Here is a 20717-nt window from a genome sequence, read left to right as displayed (position 1 = left end):
GTGCTAAAACAAACAAACACACACACAAATGGGTTATAAAATATGATTTAATTTAAAACGACTTATAATTTTATGTAATAATGATTTATTAGTTTAATTGTAACTACTACAACCGATAACAAAACGTTGATCTTTTTTTAACCATATTTCACGTAATATGTCCGATTATGTACACTTTGGAAGCGTTATATAATAAAGCCGATATATAGTCGGTTTTTCTTAATAAATATAAATACATAATTTACATGGGTAATTTGACGTAACATTTCACGTGTAAATACGCGTATAACATATAACATATTAATATAATACAATACACATTACTACATATTATACGCGTATCTATATATTTCTATATAGTACACGTACAAACATACTGACACGCTCGCACAATGTAAACTATAGTATTAAATTATTTAACATGACATATCCTTACATTCATCGCTGTTTCAACTTTAAACATTAAGGAACATCGCTCTTACTCTAACTTGGATCAAAGTTTCTTTAATCCTACATACATTCTTTAATCCTATTTACAATATACAACATGAAAGAAGGTAAATGCATATAAATAAGAAGTAACGGAGAAATTAATATCGATAAAAAATAATTATGCAACGCTCTGTTTTTTTATATTAAAACGACCGTACTTTGTGCAATGTTCCTTTCCAGTTAGAGCTACAAAATGTATTCCATTGATTACAAACTATTCTTAACGTTGATTTTATATTCCTTTTTCATAATTGCGTGCAAAGATAGGTGTTATTATGCTGTTTCTTTTAGGCACACGATCCAAGATGATTGATACCGTTATCTTAGCAGAAAACAAAATCATGTATTTTCGTTCCACTTTTACACATAATATATAACAAATACGCATCTTCTTTCAGTATCTTGAGCATAACAAGAATTGTTTGTGCACAGCGTTATAAAGTATTTGCATCTCTTTTTGCTTGAAGATGAAAGTATTTAAAAGCTGTTCTTACAAAGGCTGCTTTAATTTAGAATACACAGTAAGATACATGTAATTAATATACTAACATTCTTTTATTAAATTTGAAACTAAAAATTTTATTGCTAAGCTAGTTTTATTCCTGTTCTTTCCATACATTTCAAACATCATATCAAATGTAAAGTTTAAAGAAAAAAAATTCAACAATACTAGGCTTGTACCCAGTTGTAATTTATATAAAAGCTTGAATAATTTATATAAATATCTTTTTTAAATAAAATTTTTTAAAGTATCTAAATATATATATTACATTTCAAAAAACTGCCCTTAACAGGTACGTTCTTACTTTAAGAATATTGTGCATATTAGAAGCATATTAGAAAGAGAAATATAAAATTTGCAGAATTAATTTAGAGCCTGTTTGTTTTTCAGCTACATTATAAGTAGCATTTCCAGACTAATACATACATACATACATACATATACATATGTATGTATGTATATATGTATATATATATATATATACACACACACACACACATATACATAACTGCAAAATTCAGAACCATCAACAACTATTCAGTTACATCATGAAAGTGTCTCTGATAAAGCTCGCTGTATCAATCTCTCAAATTTAAATTGCCTAAATTATAAAATAACTTTGTTTTAAGATTAAGATAAAAATGTATTAAGTTCTCAAAATAGAAAATGGAGGTGGCCCAGTCTGCCTCATCATCATTGCAAAACTACTTAATCCTTCTTCGCCATTATTATGGCTATTCTGATTATTCTGCGAACTGTTTAGATTTTTGCTTCTGCTACTATTATGACTTTGCAAATGTTTTTTTAAGTGATCCTTTCTATAAAAAGCTTTGCCACATTCTGTACAAACTTGATTTTTGCTACCTGAGTGTATAATCATGTGACGTGCAAGATGTTCATTGCGTTTAAATGCTTTGCAGCACATATTACACTGATATGGCCTATCTTTATTGTGTCCTTGTTTGTGACGATCTAGATGTTCCTTGCGTTTTAAACTTGCACCACAAATATCACAAATGTGAGGTCGTTGCCTGTGATCTTCTAGATGTTCGTGTAATGCCTCTCTGTCTTCAAATCTGTATGCACATTCTGGACAATGATATATTAACATACCTGAAACAATAAAATTTATCATTTACAAAAAAAGAACATTCTCAATTTCTGTTATATCTTTCTTCATGTATTTACCATTGATATGTTGTGGCTCAACTTCAAATTCAATTTTTGGTCGAATTTCTTGGCAATTATGCGTTGAATTATTGCTATTTTCTTCATACTTAGTTACATATGGTAAACCTAATGTACTAGAACATCGTGCTAAGTACTCTGAAGTAAGTCTAAAATCTATTTGTAACGGATCAGTCATAGTTGCTGCATCTACTTTTTGAATAGTCTGTGTACCCGAAGATTGATGAGATATCTGAGGGCACGTTTCCTTATTTCCACAATTATTCTCGTTTCTATTTTCATCTGTTTGTTGAACATGAGTTACTGGATGCCCAGAGTATGTATATCCAGTGATATTAGGCTGATTATGTTGATGGTTGTGCATATCCGATGGATATTTTATATTACGTGGATCATAAGCCATCTTTTAACGTATGATAAAATAAATATCCTTAACGTTTGTCTATAAATATAAAAATACCGTAATAAAAACTTAACAAGACTTCAAAAATTACACATAATTACAAATACAAAAATCATCAATTGAGACTAATAACTGAAGATCATTTCTAGAAAAGTTGCATTAATAATTTAAGAGATTGAATTTCAATTTTTATCTAAAAAAAGCGAAACTAAAAAATACTTTACTTTTTACATTTTATCAAAAAAAAAAAAAGAAAAGAAAAGAACAAAACTTGATTAAACGATACATCAGTTCGAATACAAGGATTAGTTAGCAAAAATTTACATATGAAGACAATGCTGTCGTAAATTCGTCGTAAATGAGAAGTTTTATTGAGCAGGTCAGGAAAGATGTCATTTACTATTCAATATTTTTGAAAATTCGAAATACTCTTAGGAAATATTGCAGTTACTGCAAAATAAAACTATTTATCTACGTTATTTACGTGAATCAAATTTACTCACCCCTTGGTGCACAGTCAGTTGTGAAACCAGCACATAACTGATCACTATTTGTTTGTATTGAGCTTGGCCATCTTTACACATCAGCTGCTGTAGAAATTCCGAGTCCTTCTTCTAACAGGCTATTTATTTTACAAAACTATACACTTTGATTATGTATGAATGATTCATTTATTAACAAGATATTATAAAACAAACTAAGTACTCGATAAATCTCTCTCAATCATGATCACTTTTGTATAGTGCAGTTTCGTTTCGAAATACGTAACGATGCGATGATCACACAATAGAAAAGGTATACCGCATTTAAAAGAGGCGGCTATTTAAGGCATTCGTCGAAAAAAAATCACGATTTGTATCAATATATATCCCGGTCAAATCAATAAATATTAGACAAGTATGTTATAATTTTAGTAATATTTTTAACGATTCGAATCAATATTTTTCAATGGTTTCAAATTTATTATATGTTCCTATCATAAAAATATTGCATTTATTTAGTTAATATTATTTCTGTATCTTAAGGTATATATCGTACTCTTGTATCATAATCATTTTCTAATAATGCTAAGAATATAATATTCATTCATCTTTATGTATTCATATGTGTGTATTATTAATTAATATTTTATGTATTGATATGTCATATATATTTCATATATATGACAAAATTTTATTTTAACTTATTCTTTTATTTGCTAGAAAAGCTTGTAATATTCAGTGGATACCGGTTAATACATATCAACGATAATAACGCTATTTTTATTTAAATTTAAAACCGGTATGACTAGGTACGAATGCATTTTCGCAATGATGACATCTTGCGGTAAATAAATCCGCGTTTCAGGACCGTAACTTCTTCTTTGTGTGACAATTAAATATATTTATATTATTATTATCTTAGTGAAAATAGCTTCGATATTTAATCAAATTTAAATAAACCTATTAATCCGATTTATTAAATTTTGGGTTTTTATACTGGATTTTATACTGATAGAAAGGTATAAACAGTTTACGAAATGTAAATTCAAGAAATTAAGAATAAGATTAAATATTTTTTCTTAACGAGGGTGTAGTTTTAACAAATCGTAAAAAAATAACAATTAAAATAAATTCCAATGTTACTATCGATATAATTGTACGGTTTCTTAAAAACAGAACGTTGAAGGTAGTAAAAATTGATAAAAAAATAAGTTTAAAATTCATTTCCTCTTCGAAGAATATTGAAAATAAAAAATGGAGAGAAGTAAGTATACGTAGGTTAATGTACACATAGTGAACCAGATGTTTGTATATTTAAACTTATTATGTACAAGGGGTTATATTATATTAAACAACGATTTGCTATATAGGTATTTGCCTATAAGAACTCGTAACATCGGTACAATATATTTGTTAATCACATGACCACGGAGTGGTCATATAACAAAACTTGATTATAAACTTGGTATTTTTTTATCAAGAAAAATGAGACGAAGGATATAAGCGTGTATATCGAATTCGTAAAAGTTAATTGGCTTGAGTATTCTTTTGTCCAGTTGCAAATACATGTTTACGATCGATTTAAGATACCATTGAAGTTTTCCGATATTTGCAAAAATATAGAAACGATGTGTTATAAATCAATAAGAATCGATAATGTGAAAGAAGTTTCGAAAGTACAACGATGAATAGCCGTTTCCTTGCGTTTCAGGAAACTTCTTTGATATAATTATCGAAATATGTATACTCCCACTCAAAAATCTTAGGGCATTTACCATTTTTAATAAAACCTTGGTATCCGATGTAAAGTATAAATTTTAAATTGCATGCATGTCTCAATAACATTTACTTTCTTTATCATATAACTAAAAATTTTTGATATCTTTATTGTATACGTAGTCTTATCCAATTTTTAACCTAATATAATAATTGTCTTAAGATTTTCGAGCGAGGAAATAGTTTCTACGATACTCGTGAAATATTCATGTTTGTAATGATTCGATGAAAGATCATCAATTACGTCCACTTGAGAACCACGACGAGCGTTGTACGATGTCTATTTAACGCGAGTTCCAACGAGCGATAATAATAAATTACTACTCGCATGCACTTTTGGCATACGCTTGGCGAACAACAGATTATCTTTGTTACCAGCTAAATAGCGAGCATTCAGGAATATTTAGAGCGTACAACAGCGTGTCTCGAACGATCAGACTTCTAATTGATTCTTCAACTTGTAGCACAAAAAGCAATAAATCATATCTTTCTTGATACATTTTACGAAATAGAAATAGATATCTTACGAGATACTTAGACGTTGAGCAAAGATACTTAACACGTTCGACACCGTAAGAAATGTAACATTTCGAATGATATCGTCGAATCGTATTAACATATTAAATTACAATATCTAATTATATAAATATTGTGAATATATAACAAAATTTTTTCTTTTTTTATTTTAGTTTAATATTAAACAGAAGAATATTTCTATTAAACAAATGTTTTCGATCAATGTTTATATTATTAACATCATCTCATACGGCATGGGACATGTTAGTGAAATTATTTAATTACAAAATCAGGTAGGACATAAGCAACGAAGAAGGAACATAATACCTCTCGTACAGGTTGCAATTCGCCAACGAATAATTTCAACAAGAAGAGCTTGCGATTTCGTTACGTTGGTTGTATCAAACGATACTGTTCTATCATTTTTCTTTCGAAGAGTATTGTTTCATACAACAGAATCTCGCTCTTACTCAAATTTTAGAGACACTGGAATGCACGTGGGTAGCAATAAAGTATATTAGTAATACAGTCTCAACATCTTCTACTTTCGCGATACATGAAAAATTGAGAAAATTGTCGGCGTGCGTTTCACCTACATGTACACATGTGCAACAGCATTCTTTCGATGTTAAACAAACAGCAAACAAATTTCGATAACTCTTACGCAATTACGTATACATTTGGATCTCGTTTGGCCATGATAGACACCTTCGAGGTTCCACTAATTGTTTTTCGGTTTCGCGGAGAAATTTGAAGTTGACGAATATTTGCTTTTAATTTCTAGAATACTTTTCAATCACGTCCTTGACGGTGAAGATTTCTCCGATGAGCTTTCAAACGTTGCCTTAAAAGTAATTCTTACTTTTTTCTTTTCTTTTTGTTTTTTTTTGTTTTTTGTTACTTCTTCCGATCGATCGATAGAGCAACATTTTTTCAAGCTTTTCGCATCTTGCCGCCTTTTCTTATTTTATGATTCGAAAATAATGTCGACAAGATTAATCGCCATGTGATAAGATACCTAACAGAGGCAACACCTAAAACGAGAACCTTGTTCTCGGAAATATAAAAGTCGCGCGTGAAGAAACCTCTAATCGAAATTCCTGTCTTTCGAAGGACGATTTTCTACGATGTTCAGTCTCTCGGAGAAATTTCTTTACCGAAAATACATACATTTATGTATATTTGTATAATCAATGTAACATCGTGAGTAATTTATTTGCTGATTACACACAGAGAACAAAAGTGATATACGCGACATCTTTCTCTTATTTATTACTACGCGAGGGAGTCGCGGACATAAAATTAACAAAGCATCGCTACAACTCCCTTCTTTTTTCTTTTACGTCGCTTTTATGTTTCTCGAATCGCTAAGTGTATGTATATATTTATATATATATATATATAAAAAAACCAGCATTCTTTGTGCACAGTACACCGTATATAGTCGACTTCCGTTACCGCGCACCAGTTGAGAGATTAATAACTTGAATTAGTTAATTACACATAGTTCAAGTACATTTACATACACATCTTTGTCACATACTATTCGAAAACTCGTGTTATTTGCATGTGAATTATAACAATTTCGATATGGATTGTACATATATTAATGTTCTTTAGTCAAGGTATGCCTGTGTGACCTCCTGAACGATGTTATCCTCATTCTCGACGCGATGATACTGAAGTTTCTTTGACATTTTTTTTCATTTTATTTTTATAAAATATGTCTTTCGATAATAGTATAGAAATATATTTTTTGACGGACAAAGGTGTAGAAAAGATTAAATTTCATTTTATAGAAGATACGAAGATGATAAAAGAAAGGAAAACATATTCAGAGAGAACATTCATCGTTGAAACGATGTTCAAATATCGAAATAACGAAATATATATCACAAAATAAATGAGAGTATAGCGCTTTTAACGATACGTGATATAATAATTTACGTTATGTCGATGGTTTTGACTATGTCAGAGATAAAGGATTTCGTCGAGAATATTGAAACAGCGTAGAGGAGTACGATGATATCGATAAACAAACTCGTATTCGACATTCATATTTTGCAACTTTGCATGGGTGGTGTTCTGTTGCGTCGAATAAATTATCGTAACAAATGTAGCATGAACGAAAGAGATTTTAACAATTTTGCACACCTGTTCACTTAGCACACCTGCACATTGGTAACAACGATATCAACGTTTTTTTCTTATCGATAACGATATTAATAATTTCATCTTACTTGTATTATTGTAACGTAACTTTATTGTTAAAACTTAATGGACAAGTACGTTCATCGTTCCAATTTCACTAACAATTTTCTGCATAATTTAAGTATCATTATAAAGTATAATTTAATTAAAACGAGGCATAGAATAAATTTTTAAATACCTTTTTTTAAGTTTGCCAATAAAAAGAAACTTACAGACGTTTTTCGCATTTAAATACAAATTTCTACAGATATCGAATCGCTGAAATCAAACGTATCGTTACAATGTTCGTTCTGACTTAGTAGCACTTGTATATGTTCATCGTCCTTTAAGTATTAACAAAAACAAAATGGAATAAAGCGTTTTCTATTTATACGTAGTCTAAATATGTCGCAGTCAGGTTTTCTAAACGCATTTTAAATACGCTATTCGGTAGTGCATGCGTATATGTATATACTTCGATTTATCTCATGTATACATATGTATGCTCTTCGTTAAAGTGTATTATCTTTTCTTCCAGTACGTTCATCCTCTGGTATATGCAACAGAATGAGTTAAACATATCTGCGGAAAAAATACAAAGTTCATCGAATTTTATTTCTTCTATTGTTCCAACTTTCTTGCATTAGAATTATCAAATAAATATCTTGTAGAAATCTAAAGGCTACACAATTTACACATGAGATTTACAGAAGGAATAGGAATTACCTTTAAACGATATAATAAATTGAAAGCATTCTAGAATAATATTCATATTTTGAATAAAAATCACAAATTGATACATAAGAAACGTAATCGTTCAATTAATAGAAAGAAAAGAATATCATCTTGTAAAATAATTATAGAAATATCGTTGTTAAATATTAAACGATGAAAATAGATATAATGAAATTTCGTCAAACGATGTATCATTCGTTATTACTAGTAAAATATAGTTCGTACAACCGAAGATTAATTCGACTCTTTGGACGAGGCCCTCTAAATTATTGGAATTAAGCGTGGCATTAGGTCATTTGGTTTATTCCGATAAATATTCGTTCTGGCACACACGTCTTCGATTCCCGCGAGTTACTACTTATTTGCCACCGTGTGATGTACGTATGTATACTCTCGAAGCATCCAAAACAGCAACGATATCGATACACAATAATACCATATTTATATCAATAACACATAATATAGTACGATTTTACAGTCATTTAACTTTTTCTTCTTCTTCTTCTTCTTCTTTCTTCCTTTCTTGTTCACTGGTAGTAAATGGTATATTGACAACGCTTGGTATTTTTATGATATAGTTATTACACTATCAATGATGATGATGACGATGACGATGACGACGACGATGAAGACGACGACGATGACGATGACAATAATAATAATAATAGTAATCGTAATAATAATAATCATAATAGCGATATAACAATAACATAATTATTATAATAATTACCATGAAATAATACAGATAGAAATATATACAGCATGCGTAATACATTGTCGTTGTAAAGTTATATGATTATAATAGTAAAAGTAAAGATACAGGCGGCTCATTGTGTTTGATTCGAACGATTCCATGCTACGCGAGATTATTCGGGGACAAACACGGAGCTACGCTTTATCTGAACACCTTATTTCTTTGGGACGTACTAAGACCGAAGGCTGAATCAGACGGCATTCTCACAAACATTATTGGAACGGTTCACTTACGCTACTACAACATAACAAATACAATTGTTTACTATTCGCACCTTCTATTCGTCATCCGTTTATTAAGTCCAGAGTCTATTAAAAAAAAAAATTAAACATTTCATTTGAATTTTATTGCAGTTTTAGTACTATTTAGAGTGTGAAACGCAACATTTTTATGTTAATCGGTAACCGATTTTTCTTACACACAATAATAACATGTCGAAAAGGATACTAATATGTAATAGTATTTTTTTAATAATCTTTATATATCGTATGTTTCGTGTATTTCTACCTAGTAACGTTTATATAGCCAGAATGATTTTTTTATGTCGCTTATTCAATGCCTTCTGGTAAATATTGACGAAGACATGTACCGAGTTAGAGTATCATGCATAAGACATCGTTAATAGTGCAGATCAAACAAACAGAAATGTTACACTCCGCTGTTATTCGCAAATGTACAGATGTATATTATATATATTAAAGTGTACTTCGTATAACGATGTTGAGAATCTTTTATCTGCTCAAATGCGGATAACCATTTATATTACTAATCCGCTCACTTTGAACTCACTGGATACGTGTACATAACATTTTTTTTATTGTCAATCCAATAATCTGCCATTATATTTTGCTTTTATACATGCTAATTTAACGTTAGCGATAGTGTACAACCAACTACGAGTATATAAGTGTCATTATCTTAGAATTCGATATTGCAAGGCAATGATTAATCTTTCCTTTCCTTTCACTTTTTTACAAAATCGATCGATTCCTCTGTGGTAAACCAGAGTATCGAAAAGAGCGCGTGGTTCGATATAATTTTTTTTTTTTTAATGTTCAAATAGTATTCAATGCATCGAGAGATTTGTTTGTAACTATATAGTTGAATACTTAAATGTATCCTGTATCGGATGAAAACCAATAAGATCACATCCAAAACCGACTTCGTACGCAGTGAAATGTTTCTTGATGTTGCATAATTAATGTTTCTATAAATTGTTGGATGCATGTATGCTTGATTCAATTTCTGTTTTCGTGCCACCGTGATTATGATATGCTAAGTAGTATTAAAAATAAGCATTACGCGATTATCCTTCATAGCCTTTCATTAGCACAGATCTCATAGTTATTAATAATAAGTTAACATATCATATATCTTTCAGTTCTGATTTCATTATGAAGATTCGTAAAGTCGTTGTGCCCGAAAATATATGTATATATATATATATATATATATATGTATATATATATGTATATGTTTCAATTCAATCAAACAAATGAAACAGAAAGTGCTTTTACCGATAAAATTTACAATTTCCCGGATTTTTCTTGCTTACTTAGTTCAAGGGCTAAAGCTAATTCAGCCTCTTCTTGCTGTTTGCGCTTACGCCTTTCCTCCTCGGTCTTTAAGCTTTGTTGAGATGCCCAAACAAATTGCTCTTCTTCGCTCAACGAGAGAGGCGGTGCATTGTTACCATTCCAAATTTTACCCATGTCATTTTTCGATTTTTTATCATTAAAAGTAGTTTTAGATCTATTGTGTGCTAAATCTTGTCCGTGCCTTCTGGCAGATTTTTCATTCTTGGTGGAAAATGCCTCATCTATGTCAACCGTTTTTATCTTGAAGTTTGAAAACGCATCAGAGTCGATGGTCTTTATGTTTCTGTTGTCGTCAGAGAATGCTTTCACGAAATCAGTATCGAATTTAGCATTGTCTTTCTCAAACTTGCTTTTAGTCAGAGGAAAAGTATTTGAGAAATCAATATCGAAGCTTTTGGTGAACGAATTTTTACGAGAGAGTACCGAGGTTGTTCCATAACTAAATGGATCCACGTTGCCAGCCGTTGTTTCACTCTTATTCGCGTTATGATCTTCTGCATCATCGGCGAAAGGATCTGGTATGTTAAAGGGATCTTCGTATCGATAGTCTCTGAAGGGATCTTCCGTGAAATCCGGCAGCTTTGGAGTTACCGTTGATACTGTATGTGTTCTGCTGGTTGGTCTGGGTGGTGCCGTTCGAGTCAGTGTTGGTTCCGGCTGAAGCAGGTTTTTTTCAGTGGTCAATTTTCGTTTACTGAAAAGGTAGAAAGAATAGCGCAAGAACCGCTGGTTATCGTCAGGCTGCTGGACCATACGTGGCTGTTGTTGAATACTAGAATATACTCAATTGCAAGCCAGTCAAAACATTCGAGTTCATTCGTTTTGATTTTGTTATAATAAAAAACACTAACACGCGATAATCCGTAGTACGTTACTAAATTAATCAATTAGTAATCAACCGATAATCAACTTTGAGCGAAATATAAAAGAAACAAGAAATGGTAGATAAAAATAATAAGTGAACGCTTTTTAAACTATTCACGAATAAATAAACATGTGTTTAAAGATTCTATGACACTAAATTGGTCGAATTAACTCGAACATTTTATTTAAATAATGTAAAAATTTCCATGCAATATTATAGAAAGAAAATAGAATACTGGAACAAAGAGAACAAATTAATTAATTTGTAGACAGCATGCTCCAGGAGTCGGATCAATGAATAAACTGAAAATTGTGCAGCTTCTGCCTAAATATAAAACAAAAAATATAATTAATCTTTTTTTTTAATATAAATATATTTTACAAAAAAATATTGTAATATATTAAAATGACTTATTATACAGTAATATTAAGTAACTCGTAGTTTAGAAATGTGAGTTAAGAATCATATTATCATTATTTATGTAAAATAGCATTTTACTTTAAGTAATGTTTAAGTCATTATCAATATATTACACTTTCGTTAAAAATAACTGTATTTAAAACGTAAAGTAACAGCGTACAACGTACTGGACATTGATAAAACTGAGGAAGGAAGGGATATGCCCAGGAAGATATATTGGAACACTTAAACAGAAAGAAAGGAGATTGATCGATACAATTCAGAGTGCCAAGAAAATAATTGTTCTACCAACTGATAAAATAGGAGCATAATTTTCAACAATATTATATGACACTTGTAGACGTGCAAGTACATACCTTAGAATCAAAATTAGCAAAATCTGCAAATCCAGTAGACGTATTAAAATTATTACTGTTGTTGTTATCTATTATGCCTTGTTGAGCAGAAAAAGCATTTGCAAAGGGATCAGGTGTAGGAGAAGGTGTAGGCGGTGCCGGTGCTGCTCGTAGAGGACCGGTAGGTCCTTGAGACGGTCGAGGAGGTGCTGGTCGTGGTGGAGGTTGTTTTGCTTTTTTAGGAGGGAGAGCAGGACTAGGACTTTCTGGTCGAGGTGGTGCATGAAGATTTGCGAACGGATCATCTCCAAATGGATCTTTTGTCGCCTAGGAGAAAAAGAACTAATAAATAAACCAAATAATAGTTGTATTCTTGAAAGAATTTATTATTCCTATAATGACTTACTGATGTTGCAGCGGTAGCTTTAGTATCATTTCTTTTTCCATCTCCGAATGGATCAAACGGATCTTGTTTCACAACAGCATTGCTATCATCAAATACGCTAAATGGGTCAGATGTGAATCCCCCTCCTCCTCCTCCTCCTCCTCCTCCTCCTCCTCCTCCTCCCTGTAATTGTAAATATATTGCTACGTTAGGAATTATATAATAATATAAGTAATTATTGCAATTGAAAGATCTTACAGTAGTATTTGGAGATGAAAATGCACTTCCAAATGGATCCGGTGTTGATGCATTATTAAATGGTTCCGCGAAAGGATCTTGTTCAAACCCATCCATTGTTGCTCCATTTGTATTAGAAAATTGAATATTTTTCTTATTTTGAATCTTATCTTCTTCGCTTGTTTTCTCATATCTATAGATTTTTACACAGAAATAATAAAGTAATATTGTTATAAGGACAATTAAGAAATGTACGTGTTAAATACTTACTCTAAGCTTTCAATTTCGGGATTAAATTGCAGACTAGTATCAGGTACAAGTGTGGCATCCCCAGCTGCAAGTGCAGAGTCATAAAGTGCAATTGCGTCACTCATTTGCCGTTGTTGTTCTTGTAAATGAGTGATTTTTGCTTTTGCTTGACAAATTTGCAACTGTGTATCCTGCAAATTTTTAGTGAGTTCATTTAATTGGTCCCTGCTTTTATTTTGTTGCTGTTCTAACTGCTGTTCTTCTTGTTTCAAGCCTTCCAATTCTTGTCGTTTAAAATTCAGTTCTTCTTCTTGAGCACGCAATACCGATTCTTGCTCTTCTGCTTGTTGACGTAATTTATCAACCTATTATTAATGGTAATAAAGTATTATATACGATAATTCATTTATTATGACACAAGTATAAAAGTATATTTCTGTAATATGTTAAGTATATTTGTAGATACACATATACATATATATGTAACTTATAGACTATGTACAAGACTAAATATGTAATTTAATGAAGTTTATAATCACTTAATAATATATTAATTAGATATTGTTAATAACGTACGATGTTATATCTACACTTAATTATTTGCAATTATCAACATATATTTTTAAATACAGAAAATATTATATACAATTATAAGAATTTAAGACTCAAATCTAGATTTAAAAAAATTAAATTTGGCACATAGATTTATATGAAATGCTTTTATAAAGTTAAAACATGATTTCATAATTTTTACTAGACTGGAGTCTCAAACACAAAGTTGTAAGCAAATATAATTCTTTTGATGGCAATCTATGCTACAACCAGTTTATCATGCAATGCAGCAAAGCACTAGCATTAACTATGCAGATGTAACGGAAACAAATAAAGCTTTTTCTAAAATAATGTGTAATGTATATATATTAAATCATTAGTTTATATATTTATATTTTATACATATGCTTATATAGATAGAACTAAAGTCCCATATAATTATTTTCTGAATATAATTAATACACAAAATGAAATTACAAATTTTTTTATTCCTAAATTTTTGTAGGTTTATCATTATTCTTCTAAAAAGCTATCCCAATTTTTTTCATTTTATAGTATTATACTTGATGAAGCTATAAGTACTAAAGAATTGTAGCCACTATCATCTCATAGTAGTGAGAAATAGAATCTGTATTTCACAACCGTACCTGCCCTTCATTAAAAGTGGAAATTTTTGATGTACCTTTTTCTGTTCTTCACGTATCTTCTGCTCGACCTCACTCAAATCTTTATCTACTTCTGTCTTCTATAAGCCAAACATAATAAAACATAATAAAACTAAATCATAATGAAGGATCTAAACACATTGTAAAATAAAACAATAAAATGAATTGATAAATATTCTATTATATAAAATATAAATTATATTCATTGAAAAAAAAGTAATCAGAGAAAGATCATAAATAAATAAATCAGTCAATATGTATGAGGAGAAATAATTATATAATGTAAAACATGCTATATGTATAAAAATGATTTTAAGTATCGTATAACTTATACTATGAAATATGCGAAAATGTTAAAAAAATAATATTAAATACAGGAAAAGACTCTTACACTTTATACCTCTTTCCTTAATTGATAACTATTTTGTATGCAAAAAAATAATTTGTAAAACATATGATAGTGTAATAATACAATATGCAGTGTTAAATTATATTATTAAAACTTAATTTGTATCAAATAATAATTTCTAAATTGTAAAAATTGTAGTACACTTAATTATTTACATATCTTAACAAAAGCATTATATACAATTCACAAATCCATGTTTCTAATTTCATATATAAGCAAAGCTGTACATTCAACAAGCAAATCATCCAAATATACCAAATTAAAATGTTATTTACCTGAGCTTTTAAATCATTTAATCGCTTTTGTGCTTCACCTTTCTGATTTTCTAATTGTTTTAATGTAGCAGCAAGTGTATCCAGTTCGCTTTGTAAACTTTTAATTTCACCGTTCTTTATCTTAATATCAGCTTCCTTTTGTGCTATATCTTGTTCCATACTTTGCCTCTCTTTTACAAGTTCTGCTATGTCTTTACTTATCATGTCCAATTCTGGGTTTGAATAACCAGAGACATTATTGTTTTCCTAAAAATGAAAATACATTTTATTGAAAATAAAAAAGGGAAATAAGTTACATGAAATGATGATTTAATTATATAATGACAGTACAAATATTTTATGTGTGCGTATAATGATATATAAAAACGTATGTCATGTTAGGACTTAAATATCATACGCAATTTGAAAATATATTTACATTTGAATAATCATATTCCATGTAACAAAATTAATACATTCTATATTTCAACTATCTAAATATTTTAAATAACTTTAAACAGTTCTAAAATATTTTTTATTGGGATATAATTCTTTATAATAAGTAAGATTCTATATCATTTACAAAAAACTACCAAATAATTTTTAAACAATTCAATTCAACACATTTTTTTGTCAGTACAGGGTATAAAAAATTAATTCTTCCTTGCTACTGCTATCCATTAGAGAAAGCATTGCAATTTTTCAATGAATTATACACCTCGTATTAAATCAATTTATAGAAATAAAGGTGCTGTCATTTATTGTGTTAATTATGAATTCTTCTATGTATTCACGACGAGTTTTAGGTTTGATTCTTTCCGGATCATTTGTATCATACAAAGACATTAATTTTGCTTTTCTTGCTTCTATTTGTAACTGTTTTGCAAACATAACATTTCTCGCCTTTTCTCTTTTCAAGGTAACTATTGGCGTTTTATTATGTATTAAGACAGGCACAATTGTTATACAACTTGCCATATCCAAATTGTTTTCCTTTTTACATAATGAACATATTTCCAATGCATTTAAATTACATTTACTACATTTTGACATGTTTGTTGATTGATCAATGTAAAGAAATAAATTTCTAATAAATAAAAAAATTGAAAAACGTATGTCAAGTTTCATAAAACTATAAGATGCGGTTAAAATTGTTGTTATATCTTTATTTCTTATTAAATATAGTTTCTAATTTTATAATAGGAATAAATTTATGGAAAGAATATAATGAACTTCGTAAAAAAATAAATAAAAAATTGAATAAACAAAAAGGTAATAATTTTTGCCATTTTTCAGCAAAAATATAGTATAACTTTTTATTTTCCATTAAGAGAGTGAACTTCTTCTTGATATTAATGAATATGAATATCCAAGAGCAAATGAAACACTTAGAAAGATACACAAAGAGTTATGGCAGGAATATTATGAATGTTTAAAAAAGACATATAACGAAATTGGACCAGAAAAGATGATGTATCCAATAGCGTTTGAAGCCCTAGAAGGAACACTTGTCACGTATGATGAAAAGAATACTCTTATTACTTATTTTATAATAATAACATTACTAATACACCAATTTCAGATTAAAATGTCAAATATGTATCTCTCCAATAGAAATCTACGTTAGTGATGATGTAGAATGGTATTTCAATAATACTGTTAGCAATGATACAAGTAGGCTTATAGAATCGGATAATGTGTTCATTTCCCCAGAAGACAGATCATTAATAATACATAACATTAAGGTACAATTTAGTAAATAAATATTTTTTGCCATAATAATACAACAGTCTTTACAGTCTGAACAAGCTGGTCAATATTGGTGTAAATTTGGGGATACATTGTCAATATATTACTATATATCCATTGACACTGATCTTGAAGGAGTAAAAACTGTATATCCTACAACAGCACCCAATATGCCTCATGCAATGCCACAAAATATTGTATCAGAATATAATTTAAACATCTATACAACATGGACCAAATGGTCCTTATGTTCTAACTGTAATGTAGTTGGTAAAAAAGTTCGATATGGATATTGTACTGTTTCTTCACGTGCAGATGTCAACAAGAAAAGTATAATAGAAGAAAAACAACTTGCAGATTATAAACGGCAAAGTATACTGCTTTTTTGTACTATGCATTATCTATCTTAAAATTTCAAAATGTGTAACCTTTAGCTGCAGAGAATGAACAAAATGGAACAACAGAAACTACAACCACAATTCAGGATCAAATTGTAGATAAAAGTATGAATGATAAAATCAGAATGGTTTTACGTTTATTTAGAAACAAAATACCTTGTAAAAGTAAATATTTGCCAAAAGCTTTGGACATTTTGAATATTAAAGATAGAAAAACAGAAATTATGGTGCGCTATTGTAAGGTATTATTAAATATTATGCAAATAAGAATATTTCGTGTAGTGCTTAATATTTAATATACAATTAAGATAAAGTGTCCAGAAAATATAATATTCGAAGTACGAGATAAGAAGGGAAATGTACTTGAAAGTGCAAATAATAGTGCTGGTATATATTCTATGGTTCAAGGAATGCCCGCTCCATCGCCGCCAGTTATACGCACAACAATTTATCAAAAATACGATAAAAAAGCAGTTCTTGTGTGTCCAGGGTAAAATAACATTGAAAATTAAAGAAATACATTCAAACTTTTTTTACTTTTCCAGAAATTTAAATACAGATGTACCAATTAATTGGAAAGTAGATGACAAAATCTTAAATCCGTCTATTGTAAAAGACCAGTCTGAAGGAAGAATTTATTTTAATTCGCAAATGCATATAATTTTCAAGTCATTAAAATTTCAAGATGCAAATATATATAGGTAAATAGTTATTTAGTTATTAAGTCGAATTAAATAATAATACTTTAAATATAATCCATAATAACTCTGTTTACAGTTGCTGGCAAAGAAATGAAATCGTTGGTGTAATAAAATTAAATGTAACTGGAGAAATGGAACTACAAACAAATTACGGTGTTATTATGATTGGTGGAATGTTAATAATTGTTGTATTCATGATTGTGTTTTGGAGGGCATTTCAAACTCGTAAACGTTTTACAATACATTGACTGTATTGTGCACTATTTCTTTGAAATAAAACAACACATGATATTGCCAAAAAGAGTATAAATAACTAAGAAAGAAGGAAAGAATTATTTTGATACAATAAGATATTTACCACAACAGATTCAGTTGGTTTTCGCATGGATGGTGGTATCATATCAGGGCTCAAAGCTGTGGGTGGTTCAACACCCCTGAGTTTTTGTTTAATAAGCCACATAGCTAGAGCAAATTGTTCTTTATTTAACTTTCCACTTTGACATGTGTCACAAAGACTCCTGAAAAATAAATAAGAAATTTCTTTCATTTTTTTCTTATTCTTTACTAACCAGTAAACAGTATAATTAAGATATATATGTACCATATATGAGCTAAGACAGTCTGTGGAAGTCCACTTTGAAGGAAGACATCTTTGATTTCAATACCTGAGACATACCCATCCATATCTAAATCAGCTTGCAAAAATAGTTTGTCTGCTGCTATTTGATCCTCAGATGATACTACCCACTGTACATTCGTCTGTATCATATATTTTTATATTAGGATTAAAATATTTCATTTTTATTTTTATTTAACAATCGAAATACCTTTACTGTATCCAAACCAACCATGCTCTTCACTGGAGGTACATTGGGTAAAGGTGGGATAGATGGTGGGACTGTTGTAATTACAGCAATTGGTGCAGGAGATTTTGGTACTGGTGTTGTAGAATCTTTCCTTTTTGCTGGTGGCATTAACTCTGGTGGAAGTACACTTGGTATAGCATATTTCTCTAAAGCTTTATACACTAAATGCACAGCCTGTATTAAATAAATAATACATCAAATTATATTATAAAAATAAAAAATTAATTTATTATAATGTCTATATAATATATTATTATTATTATTATTTATTATAACGTCTATATATAACGTTTATTATAATGTCTTGCATATTGTATAGTAAGTTACTTACAACAACAAATTCATGTCTATCCAGCATACCATCTTTATCCATATCTGCAAGATCCCAAATCTTTCCAAGTGTATCCAAAGGAAGTTTACTATCCATAAGAACATCCTTTACTTTATTCCCAGGTATATATCCATTTGAAGGTTGCAAACTGTCAAAAAGTTGATCATATTTGGCTCTTTCTGAAGGTTTAATAGACCAATCTCCGTTACTGACAGATGTTATTACTGGTACAGTATTTACTATATTTTTTTGAGATATTACAGGAATATCACCCTAAAAATATATAACGGCGATTAGTAAAATAATTTATTTCGTATATTAAATAATGTAACAGTTTACCATTTTTGGAGGTGGCAATTCTATATTTAAATTTGACATACTAAGGTCTCTTCCTGCTTGGGCTAATGCACAAAGTTTGAGAGCAACAAAAAGACCAGATTTGTCTAATGATCCACGTGATTGTGGATCTGCCATATCCCATATCTTACTTAATACAACATCACTCAGCTGGGATTTCTTAAGAAATCTTGCAGCTTCCATCGCACCAATTCGTCCATATCCGTTTGGATCCACCTTCATATGTCATGCGTCATATAACATATTAATCAAATATTTAATTTCAAACCATCTAAATACATAAACATATAAAATATTACTATATGAAAGTACATAAAACTATACCTGGTTATAATAAGCTTCATATATAGCAGTATGGCTTCCAGCCACCTGTATAAAAACAAATTTATTAAATGTATATATCTATGTATATATTCACTCCTATTATATGATAAATTGTATCATATGACAAACTGTTAATAGTATTATGCATAAATAACTCACACAAATTGCCGCAAATGTATAATATATTAACATTAACAAATATATGAATAAAAGCTTCAAATTATTAAATTTTATGATATGTAAGTTATAACTATTTTATTAAAAAGTTTATCAAGAAGTACATAGAGGAGATAATGTATTTAATGTAGATTTATCGAAAGATTATTTGTATGTACTGTCAAAGAAGTTTAAGTAATTGACGACACAAGTATGGTTGTATTTAGAATGTGTATGGCAAAAGGTGGTATCGCTTTACACGGAAGTAAGATGAATCTTTCAAAAAATCTAATTAATAATAGATCTAGTATATTGAATATTATAGCCTGATAAAGTTATAAAAATTATAATATACCTGCGTGGGTGATGGCAGGGCGGCCATACTTGCATTGAACACTGGCTTAACCAATCAGACTATGAATCGATAGTATGTCATATTAACTATTTTACTTAACATTTTGTAGAACAATTGTTATTGTCAGATACATTAACGAAACGCAGAACAGCGATTATATTTTTCCTGTCAAATTATTTGAACGAACGAAAGAAAGTAAATGAAATTTATCAACAATATGAAACACTTCTGCCGCTTGTAGCGCTCGATTGCCGTCTTATATCACCCGTGCCTTATATTCTCATATTCCACCTTCTTTTCATCAACCGATAATCATGCAAACTAGACTTCATGCGCACGATATAAACTTTCGATTCAAATTGAGTATCTATGTAACTTGAATATCTATATATCTATATTATTTTATAGATAATTTGTATCGAAATGAGTTATTTCAAATTTGAATACAACTTTCGATTAATTGTTCTGTAGTG

At 29.6% G+C, this 20717-nt stretch overlaps 3 protein-coding genes across 6 annotated transcripts; 1 reads left to right on the top strand and 2 right to left on the bottom strand.

Annotated features, from left to right (window-relative positions):
* Window positions 1-68: 68 nt before the first annotated feature.
* On the bottom strand, window positions 69-3396 carry LOC132916198 (zinc finger protein 227-like). Of its 2 annotated transcripts, none has more exons than XM_060975987.1 (3): window positions 3101-3396; window positions 2183-2653; window positions 69-2107 (listed from the first exon to the last, which is right to left on the bottom strand). In XM_060975987.1, exons 2-3 carry the CDS (start codon window positions 2583-2585, stop codon window positions 1641-1643), a joined length of 870 nt encoding a protein of 289 aa, XP_060831970.1. In that variant the 5' UTR covers window positions 2586-2653; window positions 3101-3396; the 3' UTR covers window positions 69-1640. The 2 variants fall into 2 exon arrangements, with proteins under 2 accessions (XP_060831970.1, XP_060831969.1); XM_060975986.1 differs by having other exon boundaries at window positions 2183-2624; window positions 3089-3395.
* Window positions 3397-4361: 965 nt separating this feature from the next.
* LOC132916181 (epidermal growth factor receptor substrate 15-like 1) lies at window positions 4362-20554 on the bottom strand. 3 transcript variants are annotated; one of them, XM_060975953.1, is made up of 14 exons: window positions 20245-20554; window positions 19734-19778; window positions 19392-19625; window positions 19053-19325; window positions 18683-18895; window positions 18457-18614; window positions 18214-18373; window positions 15029-15274; window positions 14362-14424; window positions 13149-13492; window positions 12900-13071; window positions 12663-12824; window positions 12278-12583; window positions 4362-11293 (listed from the first exon to the last, which is right to left on the bottom strand). In XM_060975953.1, the coding sequence occupies exons 1-14, from the start codon at window positions 20269-20271 to the stop codon at window positions 10565-10567; spliced, it is 3132 nt and encodes a 1043-aa protein (XP_060831936.1). In that variant the 5' UTR covers window positions 20272-20554; the 3' UTR covers window positions 4362-10564. The 3 variants fall into 3 exon arrangements, with proteins under 3 accessions (XP_060831936.1, XP_060831937.1, XP_060831938.1); XM_060975955.1 differs by having other exon boundaries at window positions 11207-11330; XM_060975954.1 differs by lacking the exon at window positions 14362-14424.
* On the top strand, window positions 15657-18544 carry LOC132916194 (uncharacterized). Its single transcript, XM_060975979.1, has 7 exons — window positions 15657-16522; window positions 16590-16752; window positions 16807-17128; window positions 17191-17396; window positions 17463-17644; window positions 17700-17855; window positions 17932-18544. The coding sequence occupies exons 1-7, from the start codon at window positions 16476-16478 to the stop codon at window positions 18101-18103; spliced, it is 1248 nt and encodes a 415-aa protein (XP_060831962.1). The 5' UTR covers window positions 15657-16475; the 3' UTR covers window positions 18104-18544.
* Window positions 20555-20717: the final 163 nt, after the last annotated feature.

The sequence above is a fragment of the Bombus pascuorum genome, chromosome 2, assembly GCF_905332965.1.
Source record: "Bombus pascuorum chromosome 2, iyBomPasc1.1, whole genome shotgun sequence".
In the NCBI taxonomy this organism is placed as follows: Eukaryota; Metazoa; Arthropoda; class Insecta; order Hymenoptera; family Apidae; genus Bombus; species Bombus pascuorum.
Note: the sequence above shows the minus strand (reverse complement) of the source record. Positions and strands in the feature narration are given on the sequence as shown.

What these genes read in the sequence shown, in the direction of transcription:
- LOC132916198 (XM_060975987.1), bottom strand. Translation starts at nt 2,585, where the DNA reads ATGGCTTATGATCCACGTAATATAAAATATCCATCGGATATGCACAAC. An exon ending in TGAGCCACAACATATCAATG is followed by an intron (nt 2,108 to 2,182) that starts GTAAATACATGA and finishes TTATTGTTTCAG; the next exon opens with GTATGTTAATATATCATTGT.
- LOC132916194 (XM_060975979.1), top strand. Translation starts at nt 16,476, where the DNA reads ATGATGTATCCAATAGCGTTTGAAGCCCTAGAAGGAACACTTGTCAC. An exon ending in TAATAATACATAACATTAAG is followed by an intron (nt 16,753 to 16,806) that starts GTACAATTTAGT and finishes CAGTCTTTACAG; the next exon opens with TCTGAACAAGCTGGTCAATA. An exon ending in CAAGATGCAAATATATATAG is followed by an intron (nt 17,856 to 17,931) that starts GTAAATAGTTAT and finishes CTCTGTTTACAG; the next exon opens with TTGCTGGCAAAGAAATGAAA.
- LOC132916181 (XM_060975953.1), bottom strand. Translation starts at nt 20,271, where the DNA reads ATGGCCGCCCTGCCATCACCCACGCAG. An exon ending in TTGGTTTGGATACAGTAAAG is followed by an intron (nt 18,615 to 18,682) that starts GTATTTCGATTG and finishes TATATGATACAG; the next exon opens with ACGAATGTACAGTGGGTAGT. An exon ending in AAGCTACCGCTGCAACATCA is followed by an intron (nt 12,584 to 12,662) that starts GTAAGTCATTAT and finishes TTTTTCTCCTAG; the next exon opens with GCGACAAAAGATCCATTTGG.